The 25994-nt window shown below is 47.7% G+C and overlaps 1 protein-coding gene across 3 annotated transcripts; it reads right to left on the bottom strand.

Moving 5' to 3' along the window:
* Window positions 1–2423: 2423 nt before the first annotated feature.
* On the bottom strand, window positions 2424–25994 carry slc44a1b (solute carrier family 44 member 1b). 3 transcript variants are annotated; one of them, XR_008531172.1, is made up of 16 exons: window positions 25829–25994; window positions 24924–25013; window positions 23311–23453; window positions 20987–21123; window positions 15481–15574; window positions 15008–15177; window positions 13297–13386; window positions 13067–13212; window positions 12287–12473; window positions 11607–11775; window positions 11302–11458; window positions 11058–11141; window positions 10839–10976; window positions 10398–10634; window positions 9079–9882; window positions 2424–4280 (listed from the first exon to the last, which is right to left on the bottom strand). XR_008531172.1 is itself a non-coding variant. In XM_054597435.1 (16 exons), exons 1-16 carry the CDS (start codon window positions 25850–25852, stop codon window positions 4257–4259), a joined length of 1989 nt encoding a protein of 662 aa, XP_054453410.1. In that variant the 5' UTR covers window positions 25853–25994; the 3' UTR covers window positions 2424–4256. The 3 variants fall into 3 exon arrangements, 2 of the variants coding, with proteins under 2 accessions (XP_054453410.1, XP_054453408.1); XM_054597435.1 differs by having other exon boundaries at window positions 9784–9882; XM_054597433.1 differs by lacking the exon at window positions 2424–4280 and having other exon boundaries at window positions 8778–9882.

Genomic DNA, 25994 nt, shown 5'->3' with positions numbered 1-25994 from the left:
GACAAATATCCAAATAATAATAAGAAAGTTAGCGAACCCTCTTTCTGCTCAGACAACAGAAGACAACAGGCACAGATTCAAATCTTCTACTTTATTATTTTTCTTACAAAACAAATATACATAAGAAATGATAAATATAAAAAAGTCGACCCAGAACATAAGAATAAGTTCTTCAACGTTAAGAACAACTTGTTACTGCAGAGGAACCCTAAACACCAGAGTTTCACCTAACAGCAGATTATGAGAAACTGAAGCTGGAGCAGTTAGGGACGCTATGTGCACCTTACCGGTGACGAGACTTTAATCCTAAACACGACAGTTCAAAGGATAAAAATAGGTTTGTTAAACTGAGCAATATGTTAATGAAGTCTGGAATTAAGTATTTATTCAGATTAATCAGTTTGTCTGTCAAAAACAATCTTTACTGTAAAGACTGAAGATAAAAACAATCTTTACTGTAAAGACTGAAGATAAAAACAATCTTTACTTTAAAGACTGAAGATAAAAACAATCTTTACTTTAAAGACTGAAGATAAAAACAATCTTTACTGTAAAGACTGAAGATAAAAACAATCTTTACTTTAAAGACTGAAGATAAAAACAATCTTTACTGAAGATAAAGACTGAAGATAAAAACAATCTTTACTTTAAAGACTGAAGATAAAAACAATCTTTACTGTAAAGACTGAAGATAAAAACAATCTTTACTTTAAAGACTGAAGATAAAAACAATCTTTACTTTAAAGACTGAAGATAAAAACAATCTTTACTTTAAAGACTGAAGATAAAAACAATCTTTACTGTAAAGACTGAAGATAAAACAATCTTTACTTTAAAGACTGAAGATAAAAACAATCTTTACTTTAAAGACTGAAGATAAAAACAATCTTTACTTTAAAGACTGAAGATAAAAACAATCTTTACTTTAAAGACTGAAGATAAAAACAATCTTTACTGTAAAGACTGAAGATGAAACAATCTTTACTTTAAAGACTGAAGATGAAACGACTCAACTAAAGCACTGGAGTGCTGTATTTTAATGAAACATCAGTAATTTAATCTGAGCAATAATCTACTGAATAATTGAGTATTTGAGTATTTAATTGTAGTGTTTTGTAAGACGTGTTAATGACCTCAGGTGTATAAACTGTCCCACACATTTACCGTTGCTATGACAACAGGGACATTGTGAAGACAGAATCAACATCATGTACTTTAGAGTTATTGAGTCTCAGACAGGAAGTGACTTTAGGCTGCTAGCACGCTTTAGGGCCTGTGATGCATGCTAGACGCTAACAAAGCTAACAGGCTTTTACAAGCTTTGCTTCTCTTCGTAGTAAGTTAACGGTAAACTAACTGAATACTGACAATAAGCTAACGGAAAGCTAATGATAACCCTGATCAGCTGTGATGTCATCAGCACGTTTACCAGGTAAATGAGAGTTATTGTTCACAGACGCTCATTGATCGCATCATGTGATTACAATGTTATTGGATCAATAAGACATTCTGATTGGAGCGTCACCTGTCCACACCTTCAGCATGCGGAGCTTCTCCTCCGCATGCTGATTGGTTGGTTTGTTGAGCGAGGCAGATTATTGGTCGGCAGACGACAAGGAGCTGAAAAGTTTCATTCCAACTGTCAATTAATAATAATCAATAATAATCATCAATCCCAGGTTTGATTGTATTTAACTTCCAGGTTGATTCTCACGGGAAGTGAAATATAAACAACACTGTTTTTTCCTCAGGGACTGAGGAACCTGAAGTATCCACATGACTCAGTTCATTCTCTTTAAGTTTCACTCTCTATGTTTGTTTCTCTCAAATATTTCTATTGATTTATGAAAAACATGGTGACACCTGCTTTAAGATCAATATATGAATTCATGTGGGTCATATTAGAGTTATTGATCGGACAGAGACACAAATAGAGACATTACGTCATCGCTACACATCCTAAAGCAGAAAAGTAAACTGCTGTGGAATTATTTCATATTTATTTCTGCAGTGTTTCATGTTTCTGTTGGTCGGACTGAGATGAATATTTAATATTTTCAGACATTTTAGAAGCTAAACTTCTTGCAAATTTCCCCGCTGCGGGACTAATAAAGGATTATCTTATCTTATCTAAACGATGAATTGACTCGACGGCTCGTTGGACATTTTAAATTGTTAGTTACAGTTCGGTCATTGAGATCTTCACTTCCTGCATGAATCCGTCACATGATCCAAACTAGAGCTGTAGATAAACGTGTCTTCTTAAAGTCTGAACACGAATGAATGAAAAGATTCTTTAAACTGTCGTAGCGTTGAACGAATAGAAGCATCACGACCGCCGGTTCCTACACACATTTATACGTAGAAGAAGAGGAGAAACAGGCTGAATCGTCCTGATGTAAACTCAACCTCTACTTCTTCTTCTACTGTAAACTCAACTTCTACTTCTTCTTCTACTGTTTAATGGAGGACGTCCTGATGTAAACTCAACCTCTACTTCTTCTTCTACTGTGTTTAATGTTTATTGGCTCAGTCGATGGAAACGATTCTCTTTAGCCACGTTTCAAAAGTTGACGTAGACTTTACGTGACAGATTAAAGTAATTATGACGACAGAATCAAAGTGTAAATAAATGAAGCAGGTGATCAGAACATGAAACCCAAACGCGTCAAGTTACATTGTTTAAAGAGAGAGAGAGGAAACTAAAAGTTTACGTTGTCGCGTGAGTCGTTAGCGTCGTTAGCATTGTCTCCTACACTTTAACTTCCTGTCTCAGACGACGTGTTGGACATGATGAACACACAGAAGCAGGAAGACTTGTTAGAGTTGTTGTTGTTGGTCACATGATGCAGTTTGTTTTATTGCTGACTGTCTGAACTCCACAGGAAGCCCCGCCCACACGCCTCTTCTTCTCTGGTGCTAATAGGGCAAACGCTTTATGGTGACAGGAAGTCTGATCCAGGAGACGGCTGAAGACAACAATGTGACTTTTGGTCATCGTCACAGACTCCACGTCAACACTAAACCTTCTGAACCTGAGAGGTTTTCTACGTCCACAGGGACCAAAGTCAACGCAACAGAAAAATCCTTTTAGAAACTTAAAAGAAAAACTTCTGAGTTCTTCTTCCACAACTTGATTCGGGCCTTAAAACCAGCAGCGCCCAGTGTTTACAGGAGAAAAGGGCTAATTCACTGGCGTTAGCGTCCCACTGTCAACTTCAGTAAAGGATTCAAACCATGTTTGTTTAGAAAGGTAAGAAGTTAGACTTTAGTTTTGCACCATTAAATCAACAGGAAACATACATGATCATTCATATTAATAACAGAACGCTCTCACTAAAGTGGAAGTGGTGGTGGAGGTTTTACGTCATCACATTGTGATTTGTGCAACGTAACATTTGAGAAAGTAAAACTCTTCTGACTTTATGTTGAGTGTTCACGATGTGTGCAGGAATATGAGACAAAGAAGAAGAAGACGGCCTCGATGTCGCCGTGATTATCAGACACTCAAACATGATATCAAATATTAAACGTCTCATATTCCAACAGCAACGGGCTAGCTGTATTAGCCTCGTTAGCGATGATGCTAGTTGGGCTACACGAGTTGGTCACATGACCCTCACCTGCAGGACTCTTGGCGCCACTGAACCTTTAAACGGGCCAGAACAGCCAATCAGATTCCGGTCTGGGTTACAGTCAGATTTAGTTTCTATGACGACAGCCTTCAACGTTTCACATTCTGGGACCAGGACCAGGACCAGGAGGATCCGGACCAGGACCATTAAGACCAGGACCAGCAGGACCAGGACCAGGAGGATCCGGACCAGGACCATTAAGACCAAGACCAGGACCAGCAGGACCAGGACCAGGGACCGCCACTCTCCAGTCAGAGCTGCTGTCCCGACTGTCTGCAGACTCCGCTCCTCTGATGAGATCCCGGCGCTCCTGATCCAACATAGCATCCAGTTTGTGTCTCCAGAGCAGAACCGGTTATAAAAAGTGTTCAAACTGAAGTGTGAGCGAAGAGTTCAGTGAGACGTTTTATAAAAAAGGACATCACTACGAAAAAATGCATCAGCCGGTTTAAAATGTGCAGCGCTTCAGTATAAAGTGCTTCATTACATTGTTACGTTTTTACAGTTTCTTATTAAAATAGTTTTCCCTGGAGTGAAACCATAGTAAACATGTTACACGTTGGTAAAAATAAACTTTTGGAATGTCTCTTTTCTTTAAGAAGTCCCGTCGGCTGATTTTGGTCAAGCTGAACTCGTCCCCGGAGCCTGAAACAGGAAACGAGGCCACATGGTTAAAACCTCCACGCCACCTCATGATGATCAACCAAACAGGATGGAGGAGTGAGATGGAACCAGAGAGTGAAGCATCATGGGTAGTTAGACGGAGGAACCAGGATGTTAGAAACACTGAGGTCATGAGTCCACCTCGACACCAGACAGAAAGTCTCCGTCTTTATTTTGTTCAAGTTTCTCCATTAGATTATATATATATATATATATATAGTTTTATTTCCCCCGTCATGGAGGGACTACGAGACCACTCAAAGAGACACGTAAAAAGAGTTGTTTGTGTTGCTTTGTGTTGCTTTGTGTTTTGTGTTGTTTTGTGTTGTGTTGCTTTGTGTAGCTTTGTGTAGCTTTGTGTAGCTTTGTGTTGTTTTGTTTCTCTTTATGGTCGTTATTTATCTCTTAATATACGTTCGGAGTCATATTTCATATTTTGGTGGTTGTGTCTCTTTGTGGTTGTCTTGATCTGTTTGTCGTCGTTGTGTATCTTTGTGGTTGTAGTTTTAGGGTTGTAGTCACTTTTAACACGATAATAGTAGATGAACAGAAAGGCTTCAGCAGATTAAATAAGTGTAATAAATGTAATATAAATATATGTCCCTAGAGCTAGTCTGTGATGCACGCCCAGGTTCCCGCCCCAGCCTGCCGCCCAGCTCACATTGCACCCGACCCCAATGCCTATCCCTGCGGGTGGTGGGCCCACAGGGTGGCGGCACGATGTAGCTTTTTCGGGCTGGGCCCGGCCGGGCCCCATGTGCCAAGGCCCGGCCACCAGACGCTCGCCGGCGAGCTCCCCTACCGGGTCTGGCTCCAGGAGGGTGCCCCGGTTTCCCTTTTCCGGGCGAGGTGCCACTACCTTGCATCGTCTGATTCATTGAGGTTTTGTGAATCGCTCTTAGTCTGACCCCTCCCCGAGACCACTTTGCCTTGGGAGACCCTACCAGGAGCTATTGCCCCCGACAACACAGCTCTCAGGATCACTGGGGCACACAAACCCCTCCACCACGATAAGGTGGCGATTCATTGGAGGAGTGTGTGGAAGGAACCGGAGCTGGTGCGGGAGGTGGAACGCTACCAACTAGATATAGTTGGGCTCACCTCCACGCATAGCACCGGTTCTGGAACCAAACTCCTGGAGAGGGGCTGGACTTTTTCCTTTTCCGGAGTTGCCCAGGGTGAGAGGCGCCGGGCGGGTGTGGGGATACTCACAAGCCCCCGGCTGAGCTGTTCTGGAGTTCTCCCCAGAGAACGAGAGGGTCGCCTCTCTGCGACTGGGAATCGCAGGAGGAAAGTCTCTGACTGTTGTTTGTGCCTATGCACCAAACGGCAGTTCGGAGTACGCGGCCTTCTTGGAGTCCTTGGGTGGTGTTCTGGAAAGGGCGCCGACTGGGGACTCCATAGTTCTTCTGGGAGACTTCAACGCTCACGTGGGTAACGATGGAGAAACCTGGAGGGGTGTGATTGGGAGGAACGGCCTGCCCGATCTGAACCCGAATGGTGCTTTGTTGTTGGACTTCTGTGCTAGTCATGGACTGTCCATAACAAACACCATGTTTGAGCATAGGGAGGTTCATAAGTGTACTTGGTACCAGAACACCCTAGGCCAAAGGTCTATGATCGACTTTGTAGTTGTGTCATCAGACCTGCGGCCGTATGTCTTGGACACTCGGGTGAAGAGAGGAGCAGAGCTGTCAACTGATCACCACCTGGTGGTGAGTTGGATCAGGTGGCGGGGAGGCTGTCGGACAGACCCGGTAAACCCAAACGTGTAGTGAGGGTGAACTGGGAACGTCTGGCTGAGGATCCTGTCCGCAAGGTCTTCAACTCCCACCTCCGGAATAATTTCTTGTGCATCCCGGGGGAGGCTGGGGACATGGAATCCGAGTGGGCCATGTTCAAATCCTCCATTGTGGAAGCTGCTGCTAGGAGTTGTGGTCTGAAGGCGATTGGTGCCTGTCGTGGCGGCAATCCAAGAACCCGCTGGTGGACACCAGCGGTGAAGGAGGCCGTCAAGCTGAAGAAGGAGGCCTTTCGGGCTTGGCTGGCCGAGGGGTGCATCTGCGGCGGTTGCTGAGGCAAAAACCCGGGTGTGGGAGGAGTTCGGCGAGGCCATGGAGAAGGACTTTCGAATGGCCTCAAGGAAGTTCTGGCAAACCGTGAGATGACTCAGAAAGGGGAAACAGGGCTTTTCTCAGGCTGTGCTCAGCAGGGGGGGAGAACTGCAGACCCGGACTGGGGATATTGTCGAGCAGTGGAAAGAACACTTTGAGGAACTCCTGAACCCGACCAACACGTCCTCTGTGGAAGAGGCAGAGTCTGAAGACTCAGGGGAAGACTCGTCCATATGCCTGGCGGAGGTCGTTGAGGTAGTTAAAAAGCTCTTCAGCGGCAAAGCGCCAGGAGTGGATGAGATTCAACCGGAGATGCTAAAGGCTCTGGACAGTGTTGGGCTGTCTTGGTTGACACGTCTCTTCACTGTCGCGTGGAAGTCGGGTACAGTGACTGTGGAGTGGCAGACCGGGGTGGTGGTTCCCATTTTCAAAAAGGGGGACCGGAGAGTGTGCTCCAATTATAGGGGTATCACACTGATCAGCCTCCCCGGGAAAGTTTACTCCAGGGTGCTGGAAAGGAGGCTCCGTCCGATTGTCGAACCTCGGATTCAGGAGGAGCAATGCGGATTCCGTCCTGGACGTGGAACAGTGGACCAACTCTTTACCCTTGCAGGTCTGTTGGAGGGTGCATGGGAGTTTGCTCATCCAGTCTACATGTGTTTTGTGGACTTGGAGAAGGCCTTCGACCGTGTCCCTCGGGGAGTCCTGTGGGGGTACTGCGGGAATATGGGGTACCTGGTTCGTTACTACGAGCCATTCGGTCCTTGTATGACCAAAGTGAGAGCTGTGTCCGGATACTCGGCACAAAGTCCAGCTTGTTCCCAGTGTGTGTTGGCCTCTGCCAGGGCTGCCCATTGTCACCAATCCTGTTTGTGATTTTCATGGACAGGATTTCAAGGCGCAGCCGGGGGGAGGAGAGTTTCCGGTTTGGGGACCTCAGAATCACATCCCTGCTTTTTGCAGATGATGTGGTTATGTTGGCTTCTTCAGAACGTGACCTTCAGCACGCACTGGGGCGGTTCACAGCCGAGTGTGAAGCGGTCGGGATGAGAGTCAGTACCTCCAAGTCTGAGGCCATGGTTCTCTTCCGGAAAACGGTGGATTGCACCCACTGGGTTGGGAGTGAGTCACTGCCCCAAGCGAGGGAGTTCAAGTATCTCGGGATCTTATTCACGAGTGAGGGTAAAATGGAGCGGGAGATGGACAGGCGGTTCGGTGCAGCGTCAGCAGTGATGCGGGCGTTGTACCGGACCATTGTAGTGAAGAAGGAGCTGAGCCGAAAGGCAAAGCTCTCGATTTACCTGTCCATCTACGTTCCAACCCTCACCTATGGTCATGAGCTTTGGGTAGTGACCGAAAGAATGAGATCGTGAATACAAGCGGCCGAAATGAGCTTCCTTCGTAGGGTGGCTGGGCTCAGCCTTAGAGATAGGGTGAGGAGCTCAGCCTTAGAGAGAGGGTGAGGAGCTCAGCCTTAGAGATAGGGTGAGGAGCTCAGACATCCGGAGGGAGCTCGGAGTAGAGCCGCTGCTCCTTCGCGTCGAAAGGGGCCAGCTGAGGTGGCTCGGGCATCTGATCAGGATGCCTCCTGGACGCCTCCCTTTAGAGGTTTTCCAGGCACGTCCAACTGGTAAGAGGCCCCGGGGTAGACCCAGAACACGCTGGAGAGATTATATATCTCGTCTGACCTGGGAACGCCTCGGGGTTCCCCAGGAGGAGCTGGAAAGTGTTGCTGGGGAGAAGGACGTCTGGAGGACCCTCCTTAGCTTGCTGCCCCCGCGACCCGGCCCCGGATAAGCGGAAGGAAATGGATGGATGGATAAATATATGTAATGTAGTTTAACAGTTCGGTCCAACGACTAGTTTCTTCTGCAGTTTTCTCTCAAATGTATGTTGATCAATTGTATAAATATAATTTATTATTATTATTATTATCATTGAAAATGTTGGATCCTTTCTGATAATATTACATCATATATATAATAAAGCTCAGATGTTTATTCTGGGATGTATTTGCTTTTTGTAATGCCCAAATAAATGTGTTAATATACATCTATAGATATATATGGATATTTATGCACATTGACATATTTGTACCAGTCATTATTATTATACTGCGTTTTCTGAGCTTAATATATAAATCGTATACTATTAATTGAACATCTAATTAGTTATGTTAAACTGACACACTGTTGCCTCTTGTTCTTATTAGTTTGTTTTAATGCTGTCATCACCTTTTATCATTTATTAAAAGTTAATATATAGAAATATATAGAATGAATACTTTAATATATGTCATATATATTTGATTTCCTGAGCTAATTAAAAGAGAAGCAGACAAAAACATTACATTTATATGTTGCTTCAATTTTTGGATTTTATTCAAATGAAAGTTTTTGCTTTGGACAAAGAAAAGAAACGTTCTTTATTTAACAGCCAGTGAAAGTTCTAAACATCTGGCTCTTAACTGGCTCATGACCTCAGGTCAGCAAAGGATTTAGGACCCAGCAGACATCTTTCTAATTAAAAACTTGAATCAAAGCGTAACAAGCTGAACTATTAATATTCTGTGACTTATGTCATATTTTATTCTTCACAGAGGAGCAGCTCATTATGAACGTCGTAATGAAAACAATCAGAAACATAATGTTCATGTCAACACAAACCTGAAGCTCCTTCCTCACTGAGTTATCTGATGATCTGCTGAGTCCTTAAAGGCACCGCGGTGAGTTAATGAGGACCAATAGAACAACCAGCTGCAAAATAACTTTTAACCCTTTTAAATACAAAGATACAAAAGTATAAAAAATAAATGACAAATAAACATAAAGTCAATGAAGAGTTTGGTCCCAGATGTTGAAGAAGCAGCTGTGATGATGATGATGATGATGATGAAGATGATGAAGAAGATGAGTCTGATTAGCATGCTTCAGTTCTCATCCAATCAGCATGCTCAGAGCAGTGTGCCTCAGTTAGCACGTGGGGTTAGCACACGTCCGTTAGCATGCATCAGTTAGCACATGTCATTTAGCATGCATCAGTTAGCACGTGTGTTAGCTTGCGGCGTTGACGGTGGCGGATTGGCTGCTGGCGGAGGGGGTGGGGCTTGGCGCTTGCAGCAGGCTGACAAACAGGAAGAGGGTGGAGGTGGGCAGGTAGATGCAGAGGAAGAGGACGACGTCTTCGCTGAGACAGAGAACAAAGTCGCTCTGCTCCGTCAGCACCCAGTCCACCAGCACCCCCACCAGCAGGTAGTACACCTGGAACTCCTGGAGCTCCTCCCATTCCCCCCCGTCCCCCTCCAGCTCAACCCCCACCTCCTCTGACAACGAGCTCTTCTGCTTGGCCACGCCCCCTCCGCTGTCACTCACCATGGGCTTCATCTCCGCCCCCTCCGACACCGCCTCCTTCACCCGGCTCCGCCCACGCTCCACTGCCCGCTCCAACCGCCGGCTGCTCTCCACGAACTCCTGCAGGGTCAGGGCCAAAGGTTTAGGGGAGGGGGAGCAGGATGAGGGGAGGGCCACATGGGGAGGGAAGGGAAATAAATGGGGGGGGGGGGCAGAATGTCAGAATCAGAACGACAAACAAACTCCCACAATTCTCTGCAACGTCAGACTCTGGGTCGTCTCCTAAGTCCTCAACTTAATTGCTACCAAAGTCCTGTTGTCGTCTCCTACGTCCTGTCCTAGTCTCCTACGTCCCTTTGTCTACCGGGCTCATTCAGTTTGATGTTCTCCTTTCCTCCAGCAGCCTGCCTGCCGTCCTGTAATTGTTCTGAACTTGTGAACCATCATTGAAGAAAAGCGTCTCCACCAGAATCAAAGGATTCAGGTTTGATCTGGACTGAGACCACTTCTCTTAGTTTGGAAACAAAGCTCGGCTGTTTGGTCTGCGGAGGTCTCGGACAGGAAGTCCCTGGTGTGTGTGCTGTTCAGACGTTTACGACACGTCACCACATGGTTCACCACGGCGATGACCTCACCATCAGGGCTTTGTCCATGAAGAACTCCTTCCCCGGAGTGCCGTCGTTGTACTTTGTGTCGATGGCGAAGCAGAGGAAGAGGACGTCCACCACAATCTCAAAGATGGACAGGAAGCAGTGAGCCACCAGGAAGGAGAAGAGACACACGATCATCAGAGGCAGCAGCCACTCGGCGTAGTCACGCTGGTAGTTCAGGAGGAGGACGCCCGCGAACGCCGTGGACGTCACGATCAGGATCTGAAGAAACGTTCAAACACCACAGCTCAGAGACTTTAAGATCTTCTTCACTTACGTCGAAGAAACAACAAAAACACTTCAGGCTAAAGATGAGATCGTCAAATATTTAAATAGCGTAACAGGACGGGACTCCTCAGTCTGGTTCTTTACATGGTCACTGGGACCAGAACCACTCGGGACCAGCCGGATCCAGATCCAGCTCACCTTCCCCAGGAAAAGCACAAAGTCTCCGACGGCGTTGATTGTGGCGACGCGCAGAGCGTTCTCCACCAGGATCACGAAGGCGTCACGTGCAGACGTGCAGAAACTGGTGCTGTTGATGGCCGTGGCTGCATATGCATTCTGGGAAATCAAACCACAGGTGAGACACTCAAGATGAAAACAAGAAGACGAGTCAGAAGAGATGAGCGGTTTGTTTGTTACCTGATTGAGATAGTTGAGGCACTTCTCCAAACACCACAGACAGCAGATACACGTCTTCAGCAGGCAGCGCGCACACGCATTCTCCTGAGACACAAAACCACATCGTCACATGACCTTTGACCTGTATGTCAAAGTCTGGATCCTCTCTTCTCAGCTGGTTGTTCATAAAGTTTTATACCTTTACTTTGAGCTTGTTAATAAAGTTTTATACCTTTACTTTGTGCTTGTTAATAAAGTTTTGTACCTTTCCTTTGAGCTGGTTGTGGATGTACATGAGGAAGAGTCGGGGGATCTTGACCAGGGTGATGATGAAGGCTCCCTTAGCGACGGTTCCCAGGTGATACCTGACCAGCCTCAGGATGGACGACAGGATCGGGGTCACCGGGAGGCGGTTCTTGTCCCTGAAACACAAAGTCCACATTAATCTGGTTTACTGCTCAGAGATCTTGATGTGCGCAGTCCAAAGCTAACAAACTCCAGCAGGTGTGGACTCAGCCCGTGAAGTGGACTCACCGGCTGAAGAAGACTCAGCTGGTGAAGAGGACTCACCTGGTAAAGTAGTAGGTGACGACAGCTCCGGCCACAGTCATCTGTTGGCAGGCCAGGATGAACTCAGTGATCCAGACCAGACCCACCGCATGGTACCAGGTCAGGTACTGCAGAGGACCCGTCAGTCTGAACTCTGTCAGACCAGTCTCCTCATTCTGGACTGGGTTCCCTGAGGAAACACAAACACATACCCCCATGTCATACTACACTACAGGATCCATAGTTAGGGCTGGTTCAGGTTTATAGTTAGGGCTGGTTCAGGTTTGTCTTGGTCCAGCCCGTAGTTATGCTGCTATAGATCCAGACTGCCGGGGTACTTCCTAGGATACACTGAGCTCCTCTCTCCTCCTCTCTATCTCCTTCTTTATGAATCCATTAATTCACATAACTGACTTTTCTTCTTCCCCAGAGTCTTTGTGTTTTCTCTCCTCACAGGTTTCCCTGGAACCAGTGATCCTTTTTGAGTTGTTATTCTGCTGCTAGTGCTCTTGCTGCTACTCCTTCTATAAGTATACTGATCATTGTGTGCTTACTCCGTTATGTTGTGAGGGATCCTCTGTTGATCTCTGAGGTTTCTTCCTTTATTTCACGGTTAAAGGTTTTTTGGGGTGTTCATCATTCAGCTGAGCAAAGAGAAAAGAAGCTGCTGTCTCTACTAAAAAACAGAGGTTTAAACTGACCGCTGGTTCCCAGGAAGAGCAGAACCAGGATCCAGTAGATCCAGAAGAGCAGGAGGGCGAGGAAGGTAACGAAGGGCTGCAGGGTGAGGAGGGGGAGGTGGAGGAAGACTTTTCCCGCCACGTGGAACAGAGCGATGGTCAGAGCCACTCGTTTCCTCATGAACAGCATCAACAGCAGCAGGATGATCTGGAACAGAACCCACAGGGAGTCATCAATACTTTGATCAGCTCACTGATCGATCAATAGCTCAGGATGAGCCCTCTGCTGGACTACAAGGTGAACTACAAACACCATCAACCAATATGGGCTACTACAGACCTGTGACTTTAAATCTCAAAGCATTTATATGAACACATGAACACATGACCTCTGTGTCCTCTTTAACATGAACACATGAACTCTGTGTGAACACATGAACTCTCTGTGTCCTCTTAACATGAACACAAGAACTCTGTGTCCTCTTTAACATGAACACATGAACTCTGTGTCCTCTTAACATGAACACATGAACTCTCTGTGTCCTCTTAACCTGAACACATGAACTCTCTGTGTCCTCTTAACATGAACACAAGAACTCTGTGTCCTCTTAACATGTACTCTGTGTCCTCTTTAACATGAACACATGACCTCTGTGTCCTCTTTAACATGAACACATGAACTCTGTGTCCTCTTTAACATGAACACATGAACTCTGTGTCCTCTTTAACATGAACACATGAACTCTCTGTATCCTCTTTAACGTGAACACATGAACACATGAATGAGGAGTGGACCCGTACCGTGAACACGGTGGCGGCGCCGGCGTAGACCAGCAGTGTCTGTCCGCTGTCCCTGCTGAGCTGCAGCTCCTCCTTCGCTCTATTAGAGGTGTGGTTTCCGTAGAGCCGGTGGTCGATGTAGAACCACCAGAGGACGCTGGTTCCCGCTGAGACCACAAGAAAACACACATCAGGTTGTTTTACGGTTCTTTAGAAAGAGAAGGAACAGTGTCAACAGAAAGTGACCTCACCAAGGGATCCCAGGACCACCAGCGCGGTGAGGATCCAAACGAGGACGGCTGAGATGTACCGAATGATCACCATGAGGATCATAGAGAGGACTGCCAGAGAGACAGAGGTCAGAGGCATCATATATTTACATCATACACACACACACACACACATATATATACACATACAGCGGGTAAAATAAGTATTGAACACGTCACCATTTTTCTCAGTAAATATATTTGTAAAGGTGCTATTGACATGAAATGTTCACCAGATGTCGGTAACAACCCAAGTAATCCATACATACAAAGAAAACCAAACAAATACGTTCAGAGATTAAGTTATGTGTAATAAAATGGAATGACACAGGGAAAAGTATTGAACACATGAAGAAAGGGAGGTGCAAAAAGGCATGGAAAGCCAAGACACCATCTGAAATCTATCAGTAATTAGAAAGCAATCATGCCCCTTGTCAGTGCAAATGAATATCAGCTGGTTCAGTCCCAACTGATGGCCTATAAAAAGGTGTCTCATTACCAAGGTGTCACACAAGAAACATCTCATGATGGGTAAAAGCAAAGAGCTCTCTCAAGACCTTCACAACCTTATTGTTGCAAAACATACTGATAGCAAGAACATCATTTCACCATAAACCGGCCACGACCAGGTGCTCCTCGCAAGATTTCTGACAGAGGAGTGAAAAAGAATTATCAGAAGAGTTGTCCAAGAGCCAAGGACCACTAGTGGAGAGCTTCAGAAAGACCTGGAATCAGCAGGTACAATTGTTTCAAAGAAAACAATAAGTAATGCATCAACCGCCGTGGCCTGTATGCACTCTCACCACGCAAGACTCCATTGCTGAAGAAAAAGCATGTTGAAGCTCGTTTAAAGTTTGCTGCACAACATTCAGACAAGCCTGTGAAATACTGGGAGAATATAGTCTGGTCAGATGAGACCAACATGGAACTCTTTGGAGGCCATAATACACACCATGTTTGGAGGTCAAATGGCACTGCACATCACCCCAAAAACACCAGACCAACAGTGAAGTTTGGAGGTGGAACATCATGGTGTGGGGCTGTTTTTCAGCATACGGCACTGGCAAACTTCATATAATTGAAGGAAGGATGAATGGAAAAATGTACCGAGACATTCTTGATAAAAATCTGCTGCCATCTAGCAGGATGATGAAGATGAAACGAGGGTGGACATTTCAGCAAGACAATGATCCCAAACACACAGCCAAGGAAACTCCATTGGTTTCAGAGAAAGAAAATAAAGCTGCTAGAATGGCCCAGCCAATCACCTGACCTGAATCCAATAGAAACTCTATGGAAAGAACTAAAGATCAGAGTTCATAGAAGAGGCCCACGGAACCTTCAAGATCTGAAGACTGTTTGTGTGGAAGAATGGGCCAAAATCACACCTGAGCAATGCATGCCACTAGTTTCTCCATACAGGAGGCGTCTTGAAGCTGTCATTACCAACAAAGGCTTCTGTACCAAGTATTAAATACATTTCAGTAAGCGTGTTCAATATATTTACTGAGAAAAATAAAATGTTCAATACTTATTTTACCCGCTGTATATATATATATATATATATATATATATATATATATATATATGTATATATGTATGTATATATATATATATGTATATATGTGTGTGTGAGTATGTATGTGTATATATATATATATATATATTCATAACAGGTGTGCGAGGTTCTCACCCAGAGCGAGCACACACAGTCCGATGATGATCTCTTTACTGGCGGCGACGCCGGCGATCAGTCGGTGCAGAACGCTGCTGTCACCCACAAACGTCACCACCGCCTCCGCAAACTTCGCATAACAGGAAATGTCCACCGGAGTGCAGCGGTTAAACACTGGCAACGGCTTACTGAGGAGGCACAGAGGTCAGGGGTCAGAGAGGTCAGGGAGGTCACAAAGGTCAGAGAGGTCACAAAGCTCAGAGAGGTCACAAAGGTCAGAGAGGTTAGAGGTTGGAGAGATTAGAGAGGGCACAAAGGTCAAAGAGGTCACAAAGGTCAGGCTGCAGGCTGCAAGACATGAAGTTCTGTTTTTAACCCAGACCAGGATGTCTGGAACGCGGTGGTTCTTGTGTCTAAAGGTTCTGGTTCCTTAAATAGCCGGCTGAGAACATCTGGAAAACTGTGGACCTATTGGGAACCGTTGGACGTACCTGGGAGGAACAGGAAGTCTGGGACATTTAGAGAACCTCTCAGGTAGACCGGGATATTTATGAGCCGCTAACTCGTAGGAACACAACTCTGAACCTGAAACAGAAAAACACAGAGAGAGAGGAGTGAGGAGAGAGGAGTGAGGAGAGAGGAGTGAGGAGTGAGGAGTGAGGAGAGAGGAGAGAGGAGTGAGGAGTGAGGAGAGGGAGTGAGGAGAGAGGAGTGAGGGGAGAGGAGTGAGGAGAGAGAAGAGAGAGGAGTGATGAGAGAGGAGTAAGGAGAGAGGATATAGGATATAGGAGAGAGGAGAGAGGAGTGGAGTGAGGAGAGAGGAGAGAGGGGAGAGGAGTGAGGAGTGAAGAGAGAGGAGAGAGGAGTGAGGAGAGAGGAGTGAGGAGAGGGAGTGAGGAGTGAGGAGAGAGAGTGAGGAGTGAGGAGATAGGATAGAGGAGAGAGGAGTGAGGAGAGAGGAGTGAGGGGAGAGGAGTGAGGAGAGAGGAGTGAGGAGTGAAGAGAGAGGAGTGAGGAGTGGAGTGGAGGAGAGAGGAGAGAGGAGTGAGGGGAGAGGAGAGTGGAGTGAAGAGAGAGGGAGTGAGGAGAGAGAGTGAGGAGATAGGATAGAGGAGAGAGGAGTGAGGAGAGAGGAGTGAGGGGAGAGGAGTGAGGAGAGAGGAGTGAGGAGTGAAGAGAGAGGAGTGAGGAGAGAGGAGTGAGGAGTGGAGTGAGGAGAGAGGAGAGAGGAGTGAGGAGAGATGAGTGAGGAGAGAGGAGAGAGGAGGGGAGAGAGGGAGAGGGGAGAGGAGAGAGGAGTGAGGAGAGAGGGGAGAGGAGAGAGGACTGAGGACTGAGGAGTGAAGAGAGAGGAGAGAGGAGTGAGGAGAGAGAAGTGAGGGGAAAGGAGAGAGGAGTGAGGAGAGAGGAGTGAAGAGAGAGGAGTGAGGAGTGAGGAGTGAGGAGAGAGGAGTGAGGAGTGGAGTGAGGGAGAGAGGAGAGAGGAGTGAGGAGTGAGGAGAGAGGAGTGAGGGAGAGAGGAGAGAGGAGTGAGGAGTGAAGAGAGAGGAGCGAGGAGAGAGGAGAGAGGAGTGGAGTGAGGAGAGATGAGTGAGGGGAGAGGAGTGAGGAGAGAGGAGAGAGGAGTGAGGAGAGAGGAGTGAGGGGAGAGGAGAGAATAGTGAGGAGTGAGGAGAGTGGAGTGAGGAGAGAGGAGTGAGGAGAGGGAGTGAGGAGTGAGAAGAGAGAGTGAGGAGAGAGGAGATAGGATAGAGGAGTGAGGAGAGAGGAGTGAGGGGAGAGGAGTGAGGAGAGAGGAGTGAGGAGGGAAGAGAGAGGAGTGAGGGGAGAGGAGTGAGGAGTGGAGTGAGGAGAGAGGAGAGAGGAGTGAGGAGAGAGGAGTGAAGAGAGAGGGGTGGAGTGAGGAGAGAGGAGTGAGGAGTGAGGAGATAGTGACACTGTTATCAACAACACCTCCTCTATAGTGACGCTGTTATCAACAACACCTCCTCCACGGTGACGCTGTTATCAACAACACCTCCTCTATAGTGACACTGTTATCAACAACACCTCCTCTACAGTGAAGCTGTTATCAACAACACCTCCTCTATAGTGACACTGTTATCAACAACAGCTCCTCTATAGTGACACTGTTATCAACAACAGCTCCTCTACAGTGAAGCTGTTATCAACAACACCTCCTCTATAGTGACACTGTTATCAACAACACCTCCTCTACAGTGAAGCTGTTATCAACAACACCTCCTCTATAGTGACACTGTTATCAACAACAGCTCCTCTATAGTGACACTGTTATCAACAACACCTCCTCCACAGTGACACTGTTATCAACTAGGGCTGTGTTCAAAAAATCGATCCGCGATCCGATATCGATTCACGCTCAAAAAGCACGATATCGATCCAAAAATGTCTGGATCGATCTTTTCCAGGTGACTAAAGGCACTATTTTCTTTGACGCGCAAGGCGCACTATAAAAAGCGAGTGCCCGCTAAACGAAACCGAAACTTAAGCTAGCGAGATGGCTGAAGCGGCACCACTGACATCACCTTCTGGAATGAAGGCTGATGTTTGGCAAAACTTCGGATTCAGACGTTACGAGGACAAAGACGAACTAGACAGAACAAAAGCAGTGTGCAAACTGTGTCAGACAGAGGTTACCATCTAGCACACTTATAATAAGTTTTCTAATATAGAGGGCCATTTAATTGTAATTTATTTATATTTTATTTGGTCATTGTTGTTTAGTTCTGGTCATTGTTTTAATTCTGCCATGGATATGTTACTTAAATTTCAAATAATACTTGGATTTTTGTCTAAAATAAATACTTGATTCTTGACTCTTCTCTCTCTGTGTCCCTCTTACACGTACACAGATACAATCACAAACACATGGAGCTGTTTTGTCTATGGGACAGTATTTATTTGCATTATGTCTGTAAATAGATCGATATCGAATCGAATCGGATCGAATCGTGGATCGAATCGGATCGTGACCTTATGAATCGGAATCGGATCGATCCAGGAAATTCGGATCGATTCCCAGCCCTATTATCAACAACACCTCCTCTATAGTGATGGTGTTATCAACAACACCTCCTCTATAGTGACACTGTTATCAACAACACCTCCTCTATAGTGACACTGTTATCAACAACACCTCCTCTATAGTGACGGTGTTATCAACAACACCTCCTCTATAGTGACACTGTTATCAACAACACCTGCTCCACAGTGACGCTGTTATCAACAACACCTCCTCCACAGTGACGCTGTTATCAACAACACCTCCTCTACGGTGACGCTGTTTTCAACAACACCTCCTCTACGGTGACGCTGTTATCAACAACACCTCCTCTACGGTGACGCTGTTTTCAACAACACCTCCTCTACGGTGACGCTGTTATCAACAACACCTCCTCTATAGTGACACTGTTATCAACAACACCTCCTCTATAGTGACACTGTTATCAACAACACCTCCTCTATAGTGACACTGTTATCAACAACACCTCCTCTATAGTGACGGTGTTATCAACAACACCTCCTCTATAGTGACGGTGTTATCAACAACACCTCCTCTATAGTGACACTGTTATCAACAACACCTCCTCTATAGTGACGGTGTTATCAACAACACCTCCTCCACAGTGACACTGTTATCAACAACACCTCCTCCACAGTGACGCTGTTATCAACAACACCTCCTCCACAGTGACGCTGTTATCAACAACTCCTCCTCTACGGTGACGCTGTTATCAACAACACCTCCTCCACAGTGACGCTGTTATCAACAACACCTCCTCCACGGTGACGCTGTTATCAACAACACCTCCTCCACGGTGACGCTGTTATCAACAACAGCTTCTCTATAGTGACACTGTTATCAACAACACCTCCTCTATAGTGACACTGTTATCAACAACACCTCCTCCACAGTGACGCTGTTATCAACAACACCTCCTCCACAGTGACACTGTTATCAACAACACCTCCTCCACAGTGACGCTGTTATCAACAACACCTCCTCCACAGTGACGCTGTTATCAACAACACCTCCTCCACGGTGACGCTGTTATCAACAACACCTCCTCCACGGTGACGCTGTTATCAACAACACCTCCTCCACAGTGACGCTGTTATCAACAACACCTCCTCCACAGTGACGCTGTTATCAACAACTCCTCCTCTACGGTGACGCTGTTATCAACAACACCTCCTCCACAGTGACGCTGTTATCAACAACACCTCCTCCACGGTGACGCTGTTATCAACAACAGCTTCTCTATAGTGACACTGTTATCAACAACACCTCCTCTATAGTGACACTGTTATCAACAACACCTCCTCCACAGTGACGCTGTTATCAACAACACCTCCTCCACAGTGACACTGTTATCAACAACACCTCCTCCACAGTGACGCTGTTATCAACAACACCTCCTCCACAGTGACGCTGTTATCAACAACACCTCCTCCACAGTGACGCTGTTATCAACAACACCTCCTCCACGGTGACGCTGTTATCAACAACACCTCCTCCACGGTGACGCTGTTATCAACAACACCTCCTCTATAGTGACACTGTTATCAACAACACCTCCTCTATAGTGACACTGTTATCAACACCTCCTCTAGAGTGACACTGTTATCAACAACACCTCCTCTATAGTGACACTGTTATCAACAACTCCTCCTCTACGGTGACGCTGTTTTCAACAACACCTCCTCCACGGTGACGCTGTTATCAACAACACCTCCTCCACGGTGACTATCGGGACTATCCTCACTCCCTGCCGTATAGACGGAGCCGTGTCTCGTAGGAAGCCATTCCCCCGAAAAAACACCTCGACACAACCACCTAACACTCGAACACAACTCAGTAAAACTGTTAAAGAGACTTACCTGATCATGCACATTAGACAGGTGATGAAAACCAGTAGAAAAGCAGAAGAACAGGGACATAAACCAGTTCAAAACTCTGCGCCACTGGCACATCCACCACCACCAGACGAGAGGGAGAGGGGGAGGAGAGGAGAGAGGAGACCGAGAGGAGAGAGACAGAGAGGAGAGACACAGAGAGGAGAGAGGGGAGGAGAGAGGAGAGACACAAAGAGGAGAGAGGAGAGAGACAGAGAGGAGAGGAGAGACACAGAGAGGAGAGACACAGAGAGGAGAGAGACGGAGAGGAGAGACACAGAGAGGAGAGAGGGGAGGAGAGAGGAGAGACACAAAGAGGAGAGAGGAGAGAGACAGAGAGGAGAGGAGAGACACAGAGAGGAGAGAGACGGAGAGGAGAGGAGACACAAAGAGGAGAGGAGACACAAAGAGGAGAGACACAGAGAGGAGAGAGGGAGAGACACAGAGAGGAGAGAGGAGAGAGACAGAGAGGAGAGGAGAGACACAGAGAGGAGAGAGAGGAGAGAGGAGAGACACAGAGACTAAAGAAGACAAAGACCTGGTTCCTGTGTGGTCCTGAGACAGAGACTCCATTCATGAACTACATGATGTTTCTGACTGAACAGCGTCACAGATGGACAAATGGAGACGAGTGGCACCAACGACACAGACGTCTTAATGCTGCCTTGTGTGTGTGTGTGTGTGTGTGTGTGTGTGTGTGTGTGTGTGTGTGTGTGTGTGTGTGTGTACTGTACTCTGCTGGTCAGACATTAAATCATCATCATGACGTGATGGACATTGTCCTCTCTGTCCGTTTGTCCACTTCTACCCAGTTCTGTCCTGGTGCCCCTCAGGGAAGAGAACCCGGACCTCTACTGATCCACTACCAGGTCCTGACCGTCCATCACGAGGACGGGGACGGATCAGGGTCCCCGTCCTCTGATTGGCCCTTTGCTGTCTCCCCCTGTATTCTATAAATAAACTGAAACGTACATTTAAAATATTCTATGAATAAACTATATAATAATATAAATATATCTATTGTAGTCGGTTATACAGACTGCATTTCCCATCAGCCCTGTGGCCCCACTGTGACCTCACCGTTGAGCATGGCGAACCTCTTCAGGTCCTGGTAGGTGTTCAGCTCCTCGGGGGGGCACAGAGACACACACAGGGCCGTGGACCTGATCTTCCTCTGGACGATGTCCACGTTACAGGGATCCAGGAAGAAGACAAACCTGCGGGGACAGAGTGCACAGGAAGTCACTAAAGGACACCGCTGCAGAAGATCAGCGGGTCATTCCTTCAGAGTAAGAGCGGGCAGTCAGTCCTTTAACAGGAGCTCTGTTGCCTCCACACGGCTCTCAACATGGCGACGTTTAGCAGCTAACGGTGCTAACAGAGTTTGATGAGGCCAAGCGGACTTCATGAAATCTCTGAGGACAGATATCTCCTGTGTTGCTCTCAGAGCATCTTCATCCTCTTCATCATCAGAAACCGTAGTTTGACCACCAGTGTTCAGAAATAAAATATAATCAAACACATCATTTCTATCGTATCAGTTATTATCAGTCGATGTGAATTGAGGATTTGGAGACATTTGTCCTCCCTGGTTCTCTGGATCATGAAGACATTGTGTCCAAGTTCTACCACGATGTCCTCAGAACCTGATAAATGATCTTCATCTCAGTATTGATCAAAATGATCCCTAGGGACCATTTTCAGTCCCGGAACACGACAGGCCCCTGGTGGTCGAGATCTTCTGGGCGTTGAGGGCTCCTGGTGGTCGAGATCTTCTGGGCGTTGAGGGCTCCTGGTGGTCGAGATCTTCTGGGCGTTGAGGGCTCCTGGTGGTCGAGATCTTCTGGGCGTTGAGGGCTCCTGGTGGTCTAGATCTTCTGGGCGTTGAGGGCTCCTGGGGGTCTACATCTTCTGGGCGTTGAGGGCCCCTGGGGGTACAGATCTTCGGGCATTGAGGGACCCTTAGGGTCTACATCAGGGGTGTCCAAACTTTTTTCACTGAGGGCCACATAGAGATAAATATAGGAAAGGCTGGGCCTTTCACTCACTAGAGGAGAGGGGGCGGGGTTTATCTCCATGGAAACCTCTGTCAACAAATCCATTTATTTCACCATCAACCATGCAATAAATAAATACTATTTCTGCTTTATACTTGTTGTGGCAGTCCCAGATATCCTGGGGAACTAAACTGTCTGGTTCATAACATCATCTGTGGATTTATTCCAGCCGTATGAACCGAAAATAAACAAGTTTACTGTGATTTAATTATAATAAATGTACAAAAAGGGACGCTGAAATAACAACATAATGATGGTGGTTTGTAAAAAGTCAGAATTCATATTTTGTTAGTTCTCTCTGCAGGAGGAGAAGGACATCACTTTTAAAATGGCTGTTTTGTGAACGGAGCTCGGACCGATGACAGAGTGACAGGAGGAGAAGCTCGACGCTGATTGGCTGATCGATGACAGAGTGACAGGAGGAGAAGCTCGACGCTGATTGGCTGATCGATGACAGAGTGACAGGAGGAGAAGCTCGACGCTGATTGGCTGATCGATGACAGAGTGACAGGAGGAGAAGCTCGACGCTGATTGGCTGATCGATGACAGAGTGACAGGAGGAGAAGCTCAACGCTGATTGGCTGTCGCAGCACAGCGTCTACTGTCTGTGCATTGACTTTATATGTAAACTACTGTCTGTCAGTGACTTTACATGTAAACTAGACGCGCGAAATATTCGCTTCGCTTTTGGTGTGAACGCAGCATTAAGTGCAAGTTTCATGTGTGGAACATATTCCATTATGTTTCATATTCCATTATGTTTCTAGAATTTGTAGCGGGCCAATTAAAAGTTGGCCCGCGGTCCGTAGTTTGGACACCCCTGGTCTACATCTTCTGGGCGTTGAGGGCTCCTGGGGGTCTAGATCTTCTGGGCGTTGAGGGCCCCTGGTGGTCTAGATCTTCTGGGCGTTGAGGGCTCCTGGTGGTCTAGATCTTCAGGCATTGAGGGCCCCTGAGGGTCTACATCTTTTGGGCGTTGAGGGCCCCTGGGGGTCCAGATCTTCGGGCATTGAGGGACCCTTAGGGTCTACATCTTCTGTGCGTTGAGGGCTCCTGGGGGTCTTGATCTTGGGGGCATTAAGGGCCCCTTGGGGCCGGTTAGTAGGCTTCATGTCATGAGAGCAGAATGTCAGAATGTGAACGTAGGAGAAAAACTAAACAAAGAGTTTTCAGTGAAAAAACTCCTACAAGCAGAAACTGTGATCAGCTGATTCATCAAACACACAGGCAGTATGATAATGAGGTCACCTGAGGTCACCTGAGGAGGAGGAAGACAGACAGAAGTACCACAGAAGTACACCGAGAGTAGAGCAGAAGTACACACTATGGTGGACGTATCAAACCTACTTCCTGTCGGTGTGGTCGAGGCCGCTCAGCCGGACGCCTTCGATCAGCTCGTTGCGTTGCCCACACGTGTTGCCGTAGCTGTCGTATCCGAAGACGAGGCGAGCGGCGCCGCCGGTGACGATGGTGAAGCTGCAGATGCTGCCCTGCAGGACAGAGAGACCGTCACACCTAGACCCCCGTGACACCTGGACCACTGTCACACCTGGATCACTGTCACACCTGGACCACTGTCACACCTGGACCACTGTCACACCGTAACACCTGGACCACTGTCACACCTGGACCACTGTAACACCTGGACCTGACATGACCTCTGGTTCAGTAGTAACATAATAACGGTCATTGTGATTGGCTGTCACTACAAACAGTAAACTATCTAGAAGCTGAAGTTTCCCAGACAACCTGAACGCACCATATTATGAATCTCCATCTCCTGTCTGCATCTTTATATCAATCAATACATGAAGATCAATCATCCATCTTCTGTAACCTGCTTATCCAGTTAAGGGTCGCAGGGGTGCTGGGGCCGATCCCAGCTGTCATTGGGTGAAGGCAGGGTTCACCTGGACAGGGTTCACCTGGACAGGGTTCACCTGGACAGGTCTCCAGCCTGTCACAGGGCTGGAGACCACTCACACTCACATTCACACCTACGGGCAATTTAGAGTCATCAATGCACCTAAGCTGCATGTCTTTGGACTGTGGGAGGAAGCCGGAGAACCCGGAGAGAACCCACGCTGACACGGAGAGAACATGCAAACTCCACACAGAAGGTTGTCCAGCCCGGGAATTGAACCCGGGCCCCTCTTGCTGTGAGGCGACAGTGCTAACCACTACACCACCGTGCAGCCCCTGAAGATCAATCAGTTTATTATAATTAAAAAGTTTATAAAATCCACCATCAAACACTCTTTCTTCAGGAAGTGATTCAATTATTGATTAACCGGATTGTTTTCTTGATTAATCACCTTTTTATATAATGTCACAAATATCTGTTAACTGTTAATATTGTTAATATTCAGGAAGTCTTCCCTTTAAAGAAGCCTGAAGCGTCTGATGGGTGGTGTTATTGATGACTAGTCTGATGGGTGGTGTTATGGATGACTAGTCTGATGGGTGGTGTTATTGATGACTAGTCTGATGGGTGGTGTTATTGATGACTAGTCTGATGGGTGGTGTTATTGATGACTAGTCTGATGGGTGGTGTTATGGGTGGTGTTATGGATGACTAGTCTGATGGGTGGTGTTATTGATGACTAGTCTGATGGGTGGTGTTATGGATGACTAGTCTGATGGGTGGTGTTATTGATGACTAGTCTGATGGGTGGTGTTATTGATGACTAGTCTGATGGGTGGTGTTATTGATGACTAGTCTGATGGGTGGTGGTGATGACTAGTCTGATGGGTGGTGTTATTGATGACTAGTCTGATGTTATGGATGACTAGTCTGATGGGTGGTGTTATTGATGACTAGTCTGATGGGTGGGTGGTAGTTATGGGTGGTTGATGACTAGTCTGATGGGTGGTGTTATGGATGACTAGTCTGATGGGTGGTGTTATGGATGACTAGTCTGATGGGTGGTGTTATTGATGAACCATGCAGCGGAGGTTACCATGCCGACGCAGAAGACGGTGAAGAGCAGGAACCAGGGCAGGTCTGTGCAGCTCCGGTCCTCCAGCGGTCTCCACTCCCTCTTTGTCCTCTGAAACACACAAGCACACGTCACACCGGGAGACGGACCGGACCTGAGGACCGGACCTGAGGACCGGACCTGAGGACCGGACGGACCGGACCTGAGGACCGGACCGGACCGGACCTGAGGACCGGACCTGAGGACCGGACCGGACCTGAGGACCGGACCTGAGGACCGGACCTGACCTGAGGACCGGACCGGACCTGAGGACCGGACCCCGGACCTGAGGACCGGGACCTGAGGACCGGACCTGACCTGAGGACCGGACCTGAGGACCGGACCTGAGGAGGACCGGACCTGAGGACCTGAGGACCTGAGGACCGGACCTGAGGACCGGACCTGACCTGAGGACCGGACCTGAGGACCGGACCTGACCTGAGGACCGGACCTGAGGACCGGACCTGAGGACCGGACCTGACCTGAGGACCGGACCTGAGGACCGGACCTGACCTGAGGACCGGACCTGAGGAGGACCGGACCTGAGGACCGGAGGACCCATCAGGCCTCATCACTAATCAGTCCACACGGTTATGTACCGGGTACCGGGCCGGTGGCCCGTCGGGAGGACATAACGGGATTACCGCTGTGTAATCCCGTTATGTCCTCTCCTCTCTCAGGCTCTGCTGGACGGCCCCGGGCCGGAGGAGGACGAGGAGGAGGACGAGGAGGAGGGAGGAGGAGGAGGAGGGAGGAGGAGGAGGACGACGGCACCGGCCCGCACGGTCCCCGTCCCCGGGCCGGGCCGGAGGACGTCCCCGGGCCGGCCGTGCCGGGCCGTAGCCCCTAGCCGTGCCGCCGGCCGTGCCGGGCCGTGCCGGGCTTACCTCCGCGCTCCCGCAGCATCCCATCGCAGTCAGGGTGCGTCGCCTCGCAGCTCGCGGGCCCGGAGTCGGTCCGGACGGTCAGTCGGTCCTCCGGTCACCGGGCAGGTTCGGGTCCGTCCTCACTTCCTGGTGCCAGTCAGGTGCGGCGGCCATTCATCTCATTGCG

Source organism: Anoplopoma fimbria, chromosome 4 (assembly GCF_027596085.1).
Source record: "Anoplopoma fimbria isolate UVic2021 breed Golden Eagle Sablefish chromosome 4, Afim_UVic_2022, whole genome shotgun sequence".
NCBI classification, from domain to species: domain Eukaryota; kingdom Metazoa; phylum Chordata; class Actinopteri; order Perciformes; family Anoplopomatidae; genus Anoplopoma; species Anoplopoma fimbria.
The sequence above is the reverse complement of the archived record's forward strand: the minus strand, read 5'-3'. Positions and strand labels throughout refer to the sequence as shown.